Raw genomic sequence first — 12,978 nt, 5'->3', positions numbered from 1 at the left:
CATTACACATGTACTTACAATTAAATACATGAATCAGCCAAACACAATGCTTTTCACAACTAAATAAAAACACAACAAAACATGATATCTTTCTTCTACATAATACACATTTCCACTTTATGTAAATTCAGAAAGAATACATAAAACTACACCACAACTTGTGGAAAGGTACAATCTCTCTTGTTGAAGTTTCGACAGAAACTAAGAAATCTGAACTTGAGATTTCTGAAGAGGACACTCCTTGGTGATGCCAAGCAACGCGCCCTTCATTCAATCATCTTCTAGACCTCACGTAGGTTAAACGTGCTCTTGTGTGTGTCACATTTTACACGGGCAACCATCCTGCTAGATTGACCAAGAAGCCTTAGGTAATTATAGTGTTTTTGATCCAATTTAATCGATGCCTATGTTAACTTTTGTATTGATTTGCAACATGTCACAAAATAACACAACATTAGTGAACCCGATGAGTAAAATGTAGGCTTGATTAAATTGTGATGTCAGTGATTTTCTGGGGACTCAACGTAACTTTTGCACTTTGACTTCAGCCCCCAAGTGCTCCAGAATTCATCTTTTGTTCTTTGTTCAATTTGTATGCTAGCAAACTTAACATAGGTTATCAGTAGCCGATACATTACTTCATTATGAAACAAGAGTGCTAAATATCTCTATATATCCTCTCCTGTGATTGTTGTGATTCATTTACTTTTATCCATTCACATATCTTGCTTGACGACTGTCAATAAATTTCTTTGTAAACCCAGCTATAATTTGAATTAGCTTAAAAGTTATTGTAAATTTGCCTATACCTTTTTACATTAACGTAATATTACATAGTTTGGTTATATTGTTCGTAGTATATATTATTTTTGTAAATAAAATTACAAAATGGACTCGTGTTTGGTGTTTCTGCCATTTTGTGCACTGGTTCGAAGCCATTGTCAACTGACTGAATATCTCTGCCCAGAACAACGGGCGTGAATCAGTGTAAGCTGAGCTATTGTTGAGGCAAAATTCTTGACTGTTGGTATAATTATTGATTTAATTATCATCATTATTATTTTTGGTGCTGTAACAACACAAAAAATAATAATAATAATTAAATCAATAATCATACCAATAATGATGATAATACTAATCATTACAATACAAATATGAATTTTAACGATAGCTAAGACTATAAGATACGTTTCATCATATCAATCTTGGAGAGGATTCTTTATTGTTACTAATGTCGTCATCATTTTGCAGCCGTACATTTATACAGATTTTTCATGTCACTATATTCAAGTTAACATTATTGTTAAATTCTTGTTTTCATGAACAAATCATTATATAAGGCAAATTATTGAGTAACTTTTGCCATCAACAGTCAAATAATCAAGACCATTTATGATTGAAATATGTCTATAAATAGAACAGAAGTAGAGGGGCTGTTGTTGGCTAACAGCTCTCCATGGCAACCAGCCAGCCAATCAGGTTTTAGCTGTATTTTGTCTGAGAATGAACGTTTTGCTCACGTGAAACTGACAATGATGTAAGTGCGTGTGTTTTAAATAAATACTTTGGAGATTTCACTACTGTTGAGAAGTTTCAAACGGTCTTGCCTTCCCAGGGATCTCAGGGCCCCTGTATGGGATGTGACTTGTTTTGAGGAGCCTGACTCGTGCACTGTACGAGCCTTTATGAGAGTCATCAGACTGGGATCTGACCCTCAAGGCTATCTTCTTGCTTGCCCTGGCATCAGCGAAGAGAGTAGGCAAAGTTCACGGACTTTTCTTTGATGCTAAACACTCGAGGGGATGGGGATCAGTTAACACTTGATTTCATCCCAGATTTTGAAGTGAAGACTCAGAACCCATCAGTCCTTGATACCAGGTTGGAGTCCTTCATGATCCCCTCCCTTGAGGACTTGTTGATAATGATCCGGACGAGATGTTACTTTGTCCTGTTAAGAGTGCTGCGGCGCTATCTGAAGAGGACTCGATGTCTCCGGCCTGAGTGTCGACGACTCTTTGTTAACACTGGCTCGTCCAAGAAAGAAGTGTCCAAGAACACGATTTCTTTCTGGCTTACTGAGACGATCAGGAAAGCATACTCTGCTGCTGGCGAAGACAACACCGGTACCTTCTGCCCAAGAGCTCATTAAGTCATGGGCAGTGGTCCAACCCTCGCATTCTGGAAGAATCTGTCGGTTCCTTGGGTACTGAAAGCAGGGGTGTGGTCTCGTCAGACCATTTTCACCTCTTTCTACCTTTGGGATATTGCCCACAAGTTCTTGGACACTTTTTCCTTGGGACCTGTGGTGGCTGCTCAACAAGCTGTTTAGCTTACACGGATCCTTTATCAGGACAGGTAGTATCTCGCCTAAGATGTTCAGTTGTGGAAGTGAGAATGACTGTGTGAGTGGCTGGCCTCTCCTACTTCTTCTTCCCTCTCATCTTTCTTCTCTTCCTTCGGGCAGAGAGTGGATTTGAGCCAAGACATACTGGAACTGGTGGCTGATGCAGGTAAGTCTATACATCGAGCGACCATTCTATTTTCTCTATCAGATTTATAGAAGCAGACCCATTCCTTCTTCTAGCAAGAGGAGGAAGGAAACCCTGACAATAAGACAAACCCAATACTTATAACTGCCTTACTGTCTCCAACTCTTAGATTCATCTTAGCCTATTTTTGTATGAGTTTACGTTTCCCCCACTCATTCGAAAAGCACAGAAGTCTGATAATTGATCAAGCAGTTCCTATACTCCGATCAATATGTCACAGGCACAGTTCTCTTCCTCGCTCTATCGACCAGGAAGAAGATCCCAAGTGTGGCGAATTCCAGTCAGTTCAGAGACTCACTCAGATTCCTCCCTCCAACGATTGAGTCTTTCTAATGTAAAGGACCGATGGTCTGTATATCTAGTAGGAACAGAGCACACATTTTTTAAGTAATTTGTATTTTTCCTAACTATACAAACCTGAGGTCATTTACATAACATTTCATACCCACCTCATGCCACCCCTCAATCTGATACCTGGGCTGAAAGCAAACTTGAATGTTTACATCCGGGCAAGCAGGACTCCTGCCTACCGGGCGGTAGTTAACTGCCTAACCACCTTGTCTGAAAGTTTAATGGCCATTTCCAGCTTCGCTGAAAGTAATTCCTAATGTAAAGGATCTCAGGTTTGTATAGTTAGGAAAAATACAAATTACTTTAAAAATTTCTGATTTTTATGAGTTACCCATAAAGTATTTCCCAATGGAATATTCATTTAGCATGGTAGCTAAAATTTAGTGTTTCCCTCAAGAATCTTACCACAACAATGAAAAAATTCTTCTATTACCTGTGAGCAGATCTGTCTGAAATTTCAGTCAGTAGAGGCACTTGTTCCTCCAACACGCTGACACACTGTGCACTTTCATGAAAATCACTCACAATGGAAGCTTTCACAGATGCCAATGCGGAGCTATGTGCAGGCTGAGACTTTCGTTTATTACAAGATGATGACACAATAATTTTACTGATAGCATCTGGCTTGTTCTGCAGTCTTATTTGAATAGGCTCTACAGAGCTTAATTCCTTAGAACTATAAGGCAAAATGTCTGAAGCTGTTTTGGTTACTTGGATACTCGCTGGTGAAGAGAGGCCTTCAAAGGAATGTTCTTGCTTGCACCCAACTGGCATAATAGTTGATGCAGATGATGGAACAGATGGCTTGGTGTCACAAACTGTGATGACTGTTGGGCTTTTGCTCTGTTTTCTCTGAGAAGAGTGTGATACAGACGAAATTTTTACAGAGTTTGACAAATCAATTATTTTTAATGCCATATTCCTTTTTCCAGAAGTTCTACTGGGTAAGTCCAAATCACCAGAAATCTGTGGTGCAGGATCTTCTGAAAATGAAAGAAAATCACATGAAATATAAACACACTAGTATGTCATATGTTATTACTGTCATTAAAATGTGATTTAATAATCACAATGGTATAAAGCAATTACAGTAATGTAAAAAACATACACACTAACATGCAAACCACATACCACTGAACATAAATCCATTTACAGTACTGTATATGAATGCCAGTTCGAATAAAACATGTAAAATTCTGTTGAGATCATCAGTGTTTCCAATTAAAGTCAATCATTGCTTTATGTGTAAGCATGTGTGTATTCAGCACTAAACGGTTTGCTTATTAGTCCACATTTGTTTCTGGATGTAGTCTAACCCTTTTCTACTGGCCAAACACTGCTCTTGCTCTGATATGGTCAAGAAGTGCATTTACCAACAAATTCTCAAGGACTAGCCTACACAGCACATTTCACCAATAGTATAGTGGGGTGGTGGAAAAATAGTGCAAATGGTGAAACAAACCAGCAACAGATTTGACATGGGAACTCTTATTATTCCAGTAAATCAAAATCAACCTCTGGCCACCTCAATATATGGCTATTTCCAACATGGCTGACACTCTTCTAAAATGGCAGCAAATTTGCTTTATATTTTAAATATATTTATTTCCATTCCATAAGCCTGCAAAAACTGCATACTCTCTATTTAATGATTGTGAATTCATATTTTGATATTCCTACTGTCATTGAGAGAGCTGCTGAACCCAGAGGGGTGTGCAACTAAGTCCAGAGTTGTAGCACTTGCACCTGCCATGGCATTCTTTCATACATCCACACTTATTCAGTTCTTGGCAAGACTGTTGCTGCTGGCAAATCTGTCCAATATGAAAGCCAGGCACCATCAATCTGTTGCCATCCCCAGTGTCTTGGACTGGTCATTGCTGGACGGCATACTCAAGACTGGCTCCAAATGTGCCCTGCTTAAAAGGCAGCTCTCTTGCAATGCTCTCTAAGAGCAGCCCATGTAGGCATCATGCAATCATAAGCTCTCTGATTCCCTGAAAAGGGATCAAGTCTAACCACATTTACATCTTTATATTAATTACTGTCATATATTAGCAGCACTGTCTCTTCAATGATTTGCATGTCTCCATCTTCTACAGCTGCTGGTGTTGAACTTCAGTTTGGTGAAGGTGGGTGTGACGTGCTGAAGTAGTCCATGTTTGCCAGGCAGACTTCTTCCCTTTTTCATGAAAGGAAGGCACAGTGTCATACCCACTAGATGCATGAAAAAAAGAGTGAGGCTTTTAGTCCCATAGCTGTTGCAATTTCATGAATAGGTATCCACCTCACACCTTTTCCTCTTCCAAATTTAATTTAGTTTGTTCAAACCAGTTTTTCCCATGCTAGACACTGCTATGATGACAATATCAGTGTCTGAACTGCACATGATTGCACTTCAGATGTCTTTATGCTTTGCAGCATATGCGGCATACAAAAGGACTATAGTACTGTATCTTCTTCCTTGAGAGTGCAGTCTTGTAGGTCAGCAGTGTCCTGTTCAGCTAGATACTGCTATGACGAAAACATCAATGGCTGAACTGTATATGATTGCAGTTGAGATGTCTTCACGCTTTGCAGCATATGCTGCATGCAAAGACTCAATTACCTGCTTCTTCACGAATGACTCAATTACCTGCCTCTTCGTGAATGCAATCTTGTAGATCAGCAGTGCCCAGCTCAGCCTTGCTACAATGTGCAGCAACCCCTTTAGTGATAATAATGGATGTTGTATCATCTGCCTGAGTTGAAACAATTATGTCTGCCCAAGATGCAAATAGTTCAATTTTGTTCTGGTCATTCCTGAGGAAGGTGGCCCAATTTCCAAGAGGTTTTGCAGTGTTGATCACTCTGCAGCAAACTCCTGTGCCTATTTTTTGTCTTGTTAGTGTTTTCATGCTCTGCCCTATATACATCAAATATAATGTGTGCTTGTTTGTATTTTTGCATGACTAAAAAAAGAAAATAGACCCTGTTGTTGGTCTCAGAGCATTTACAAGTGCTGCACCATCCATTAGGGTAACATCAGTGGCAGGTTCTTTGTCATGGATGTCTATTCTTGTAGAGGCAACAGCTGTGACCTGTGCCTGATGCATCTACAAATTTTGTGCCTGTGATGGTGGGGAATTTTGACTTTCATGTTGAAAGAGTACATTTAAGGCATTAGATGACGACATGAGAATAGATTACAGTCTTCTTTTATGGTTTGCAATGAATGTTTGCACTTGGACTCTGTAGCAAGTATCTTGCGACTGAACAATGAATCTTCCTTAAAAGGGTTGCCCATTTCTTTGACTACTTTTCTTAGATTCTCAACCATTTCAAGAAACCTTTTCTACACACTTTCACTTTCATTATGATGCTTTCTCTCAGGTTTTGATGCTTTCCCTCAGATTCTAGATCAGCATCACTTCTAGTCTCAAACTTATCAATCAGGTGGCTCATTTCAGGACAAGCCAATGTCCACCTTCTGAGAGCATCTATATCTTCATATAGGCCAATGGCTCCATCATCACAGAAGCGTCAATCTGCTAATGTGCTTGGTCTCTAGCCAATGAGGAAAAGGGCGAATGTTTGTATGAGCAACGAAATTTCCCTTTGTGAATTCAACAAATGTGTCGTTTTGGAGAGCCTCCATGTCTCTCAAATGAATTGCAAGTCACCTGACAATGTGCAAAGAAGCACGGAATGAATTCCTGCAGAAAATCTTTGTAAAAGTTGAAATTTGACTCCTAGTATGACCTATGAAAATGAAAACTAAATCTTTTGCCAATAACCGAAAATTGGCGATTTTCGGGGATTATCGGCACCGATAAACGCCAAAAATTGCCAATTTTCAGTTATTGGTGCCTCTGTTAAGTATGTATCAGTGCCAATACGCTATTTTCAGCACCGATAAATGGAAATCGGCACATATTGGCATCGAAAATCGACGATTTTCGTTGCTAGACAAGCGGCAAAAAACTGGATCACCAATAAAAAATTTGCTATCTTTTTTAGATCTTTAGGCAAGGAAGCCAAACACTGAACTGATTGACTAATGAGAGGCAAGTGTTCGAGGGTACAGAAAACCTGGCTCCAAGAACTGACAAGGTTCCCTGGCAGCAAACCTCCAGCAATTGCAGGTTAGTCCTAAGCATCAGTTACAGACAGATGAGGCCACTGATACCTTTCCTCTCAAAGGGGACAGCGAAAGGAGCACACACTATGGGGAAACATGGACTGGCTACCTGAAATCAGAGTTCATCTGACCTTTATTGGCTTCTAGATTAAGACTAACATCCTTTTGTAATGTTAGAATATGCTTTACTCAAACCGAAAGGGTAAGTGAGGTTGTATGATCAAGTCTAGGCAGAGAGGGTGGTGATAAGAGAATAGGAGCAGTGATGAAGCAAGAAGAAAAGTAAAAGGTCTGTCCCTATTCTATTTAATTGCTTCTTCAATTATTTTACTCTCTCCTCTTCCTTTATATAAGGAATATATTTATATATTCCTCTGACCACTCCCTACACTCTCCACACCTAGATGAAATCACGCTTCTGACCCCTACAACCAGCACAAACGGTGTGCTTATCTAACACTACAGCATCAATGTGCATCTAATTCTATAGAATGCAATCAGAAAACATTCCAACAGAACATGATGTTTTTGTTCATACTGTCACCCGATGACATCCTGAGTGAACATTACAAAGAAGTCATGATACTATGAAATAAAAAGTCCACAGCAACTAGCGAATCACCAACTACCATCCTGAACAAAGGCAAAATGGCTTCTGACAAGCATTAAGACATTCAAAAGACACCTGTTGAACAAGTGAAACAGACACTGTCATCCAGATCAGCCAAGCAATCTTCTATTCTATTTTATCTTAATAGCTAGGCTATCTTTAACAGGTGGTAAGATTAATCCTAAATGACTGAATTTATGTGTAAATATTCTTCATTCATCTGTTACCTACATGTAAACTGCTCTTCTATAAACTATCATGTGAATGAGTGTCTGACTGTCTACCATTATGTACTTTATTCCAACTTAGCTGATTTCGTTACTTCAGACTCGTCACTGTGAACAGCGATAAAAAAAATTTCACTTTTGAGGTTTTAGTTTTGCAAGTAAAGCATGTGTGATTATCTTTTATCTTGTGATAAAAGTTCTAACTAGTCTACAGTATAGTTACATAATGTAATGTGCCTGTTGGACATTCAATTGTGAAAACATCAGTTTAAGTTGCCTACCAGGTGCTTAGAAATTTTGATATGCTTAGTTAAAGTGTAATTCCATGCATATATGTCCTGTGCAATAATCCTTCAATTATCTGGATTAAGGTGCCAAGGGCCTTTACAGTATCTGGATTTCATATCCAGATACTGTAAAGGTGAGCAAAAGTATCTAGGGGTCTTCCTCATCTTTTAGCGTGCTTGTTTTCCCATTTTGTATGGGGTAAGCATGATGAGATCAAAGGCAACTCTACCCTTCCTCATCTAACCTTGTCAATACCACATACTGTAACTGTAAACACTCAATACTGTATGCTTATAAACAACCACCATCACACTTTAAACTGAAAACTATACGCAAAAGGCAATCATCTACCTCCCCCCCCACCTATTTTTAACAACATATACTGTACTGCATAAATACACTGAAAAATACAACCCCTATGTTTTTCCACCTCTCTCTTTTAAATGACACACAATTAGGTATTAAGGTAACCTTCCTTTGTTTACCTACCTGTATTTTTATACAGCAACTTTCTTACCTGTTGTTATCATATGGTATTACTATACAGGAGATACAAAATGCTTATTTGTGAAGTACTGACCTAAGCTAGGTGTTACATTCATGCAAGTGTAACGCCCATTTGCATAAGTCTAATAGGCTATTCCATCTGTATTTAGTATAAAGTAATGGCAATGAAACTGATATTTTACTGAATCCATTTATACTGTATTACTATCATGGTATAACATTACTGTAAAGTGTATAAAAAAAAACTATTATCTGCCACATGCATAAGCTAAGGCTAATGTTTACGTTCTTTGAATCATCTAATGATCCTACTAGCATAAAAATTTGGGAAATCATATTTCATTTGCTAAAAGAAACAAATGCATTACTGGAATTATATTTCTTATTTTTGTACATAAATGTAAAACGGGTATAAAAAGGTAAACTAACATACTTTAATGTTAAAATAAAATCCCTAAAAAAAACGCAAACCAGCTGTTCCCAATCGTTGTTTATGTCACACTCAATGTTGTTTATGTCAGCTCTTTGGTAAGTTGTTGTTAGTTATGAGAGACGGTTATGAATTGTTACATATACTGTACTGTAAAGTTCCCGCTCAACGCGTTCTCTATAATGAACATCCCGTTTTCTGCATTGCCTTCACATCGACCTGGGGTCGGTGAAAACACGTGTTTACCACCATATTTGTAAATTATATATTTTATTGTCTTTCCGAATGATCATGCTTTATGTACATGTAACGAAGTATTTTTGTAACACATCAGACATTATTAATTACTATGTTTTCTGTATGAACCTGTCCTGTTTTTGTAGAAAAATAGTTTGACCTCAGGTCCCTGTAAATCTTTGTACCTGCGGTCTCTGCGAAGTACGCAGACGTCTGCACGCCGCTTTATAAGCGGCTTGCTTCATCAATAAACGAGCAGTACTTGTCTTCCTGCTCATTATTTTGCACCTCTCTCACAGTAGTGACCCCCGGAGTGGTTCCCGGAAGCCATTAACAGACCCAAACGGTGACTAAGTCTTGGCCCGATGAACCTCAACCATGCCCCTCACGGACTAACTACGGCACTCTAACAAAGCGTTTGGGTGTTTACCAACACTCGTCGGCAGGTCGCCAGCGTCATTAGTGGACCCACACAGCACGCTCCCCCAGCGTGTTTTGATGCGAGTATACCCTCACACTCCTAGTGAGAGCGTGAAATGAGCATGGATGCAGACATTCCCAACCACATACAAATTACTGTGAACCTCTCGGAGGCAGACACCTCCCCCTCGCAACCCCCTCCCGCACGCACCTCCACGCCGGTACCTGCACCCCACACAATGACCTCCCTGACAGACCAACCAAAGATGGCCTTTAACCTAGGGCTGCCGCCATTTACCAAGGAAAACGCAGTGTCCTGGTTCTACAGGGTTGAGGGGCAGTTCAGGTAGCAGGCCTAACAGACGAGGTGTTGAAGGCCAACACCGCCATCAATGCCCTCTCGGAGGAGATATACAGGAAGGTCGCCCCGTGGTTATTGACGACGTCAGTCCCCGCCATCTTCCAAGAACTAAAATCCACTTTCGTCAAGACCTGCTCCCTGCCAGCCTCCAAGAGAGCTGCCCGCGCCCTCGACCTCGCCCTCAACCCCGCCAGGAGGGAAACCTCTTGGAAACGTGGCATGCCCTCCAGGACCTCCTCCTCCTCCCCAAGACTGACAGCAACGGCAAGCGCAAAGAAATCAGCCTGTCAAGGGAGATCTTCCTCCAGCAGCTACTGCCGGAGGTCCGAGGACAGATCACGGACGCATATACCCTGCCGGTCGAGGACCTGATCAGGGTAGCGCAGCAGCTGACGGATTCCACGAAGGCAGCCAAGAGGGCACCACGCCCGCACACTCCGCCAACTGCCTCCTGCCGGAGGACCCCACCACAGAGCCTGTCAACGTCGTCAACTAGAAAAGGCCGTCCCACCAGCAGAAGAGGGAGGGGCTGGGGCTTTGCTATTATCACCGGAGGTTCGAGAGAGCTGCCCAGAGATGCAAAGCCCCCTGCCACTTCTTCCCTTCACAAAACGGAGGAGGCAGCAGCCAACCGCACAGGCCGCCATGGCAGCAGCAGCAGCAGAAACACCCAGGGCCCCCACACCAGTAGGCTTCTACATCTGCGACACCATCTCCAGCAGGATGATGTTGGTCGACACTGGAGCTGTGCATTCAGTGTTCCTGCTTTCAGGAGAGGACCGCAGACACCCGCTGGACCGTACTGCCACCCTGACAGCCGTGAATAGATCCCCCATCCTCTCCTATGGCACCAAGCTCTTGATGATCTTCATCCTTAGCCGTAGGTACAGCTGGGAATTCATCATTGCCGACGTCAGGACCCCACTCCTAGGGGCAGACTTCCTCACCCACTTCGGACTGGCAGTTGACGTCAGCCACAAACGCCTGCTGGACACTGACTCCTGCCAGCCCCCAAGGAGCCAGCCATCTGTTCCGTCGCACACCATCAATACAGTTCCCTCCTGAAGGAGTTCCCGGAGGTCTTCAAGCCTGAGCTCCGCCAGATGCCCAAGGCTCCTGCAAAACACAGGATATACCATTACATCAAAATGAAGGGCCCCCAAACCACGCAAAGCTCTGATGGCTTCCCCAGCAACGCCTTCAGAAGGCCAAAAAGGCCTTCGGTGAGATGGAGAGAATGGGCACATGCAGGAAGGCTCCCAGCCCGTGGGCATCCCCTCTTCACATGGTGCAGAACACGGACGGCACCTGGAGGCCCTGTGGCTACTACAGGTGGCTGAACATTGCAACAGAGCCCGACCACTACCCCCTGCCAAACATGCAGGACCTGACAGTCTCTTTCCACGGGGCCAAAATATTCTCAAAAATGGATCACTTAAAATCATATTTTCAGGTACCAGTAGTGCCGGAGGACATCCCCAAAACCGTCATCGTCACGCCCTTCAGGTCCTACGTCTTCGTGTTCTCCACCTTTGGCCTGAGGAACGCGGGCGCGACCTTCCAGAGGTTGATGGACAGCATCCTGGGGGACCTGGACTTCTGTGTCTGCTACGTTGACGATATCCTGATCTTTTCCAGATCTCGGGAGGAACACCTGAAGCACATCCGGAAGGTCCTGCAGCGCCTGCAGGAAAGTGGCCTTGTCGTCAGGTTCGAGAAGTGTACCTTCGGCGTTGAAAAGGTGGAATTCCTGGGCCACGAGATATCCCCCAAGGGCATCCGCCCAATGTTGTCGAAGGTCGAAGCCATTGAGAAACTCCCCACCCCTACCTCCATCAGGGCTGTACAAGAATTCTTCGGAAGGGTCAACTACAACAGAAGGTTCATCCCGGGGATCGCTCACACCATGGCCCCCTGACGGAAGTCCTCAAGGGATGTCCAAAATCCTTAGTGAAGGCCCCAACCATCAGAAGGCCTTCCTCCTGACGAAGGTTGCCCTCGCCAAAGCAACATCTCTGGCCCACCAAAACCCCAACGCTCCCCTCCATCTGACAACGGATGCCAGCAACGTCACCTGCGGAGCTGTCCTGGAACAAGTAATCAGGGGGACCCCTCAGCCCATCGCCTTCTTCAGCAGGAGGCTAAGCCCCACCAAGTCCCACTAAAGCACCTTCGACCGGGAACTCTTCGCAGCATACCAGGCAGTACGGCACTTCAAGTTCCTCCTGCAGGGAACGCCCTTCACAATCTGGACTGACCACCAGCTGCTGGTCCACGCCTTCACGAAGTTGGGGGATGCATGGTCCTCTAGGCAGCAGCGGCACCTCGCAGCCATCGCAGAATTCACCTGCACCATCAAAGAACCCAGTAGTTGACGCCCTCTCGAGGATCGAGATCGACTCAGTACAGCTCAGGATCGACTACAAGGACCTTGCCCGCGTGCAGGCTGCTGACCCCGAGACCCCCACCTACCGTACAGCCATCAGGTCGCTGAAGTGGAAGGACGTGCCCTTCGGCTCAGGAGCATCACATTACTGAGCGACATTAGCACCGGATGCCCCCGCCCCTGGTGCCCGCCGACATGTCCAGACGTCAGCGGGTCTTCGATGTCATCCACGGCCTATCTCACCCCTCCGGAAGGACAACAGCCAGACTGCTGACAAAGAAGTTCGTCTGGCATGGCATATGGAAGGACGCGACGGCCTGGACAAGGCAGTATATGCAGTGTCAAACCAGCAAAGTAGGATGGCACACCGAATCCGGCGTGGGCGAGTTTCCCCCGTCAAAGGGACGCTTCTGGCACATCCATGTCGACGTAGTGGGTCCTCTTCCCCCATCAGGAGGAGCCAGATACCTTCTAACAGTCGTCGACCGCTTC

General features: G+C 43.4%; 1 protein-coding gene across 12 annotated transcripts in view; it reads right to left on the bottom strand.

Annotated features, from left to right (window-relative positions):
- Positions 1–12,978, bottom strand: part of LOC136851231 (cyclin-D-binding Myb-like transcription factor 1) — a 672,051-nt gene that overhangs the window by 454,461 nt on the left and 204,612 nt on the right. For 7 of the 12 annotated variants that reach the window (XM_067125176.1, XM_067125181.1, XM_067125180.1 and 4 more), the window contains exon 4: positions 3,334–3,883. In XM_067125176.1, coding sequence (XP_066981277.1) covers positions 3,334–3,883 — 550 coding nt within the window. The remainder of the gene's footprint in view (positions 1–3,333; positions 3,884–12,978) is intronic. The other 5 variants (XM_067125178.1, XM_067125183.1, XM_067125175.1 and 2 more) reach the window with 1 other exon arrangement.

Source organism: Macrobrachium rosenbergii, chromosome 23, assembly GCF_040412425.1.
Source record: "Macrobrachium rosenbergii isolate ZJJX-2024 chromosome 23, ASM4041242v1, whole genome shotgun sequence".
Lineage (NCBI taxonomy): Eukaryota > Metazoa > Arthropoda > Malacostraca > Decapoda > Palaemonidae > Macrobrachium > Macrobrachium rosenbergii.
Note: the sequence above shows the minus strand (reverse complement) of the source record. Positions and strands in the feature narration are given on the sequence as shown.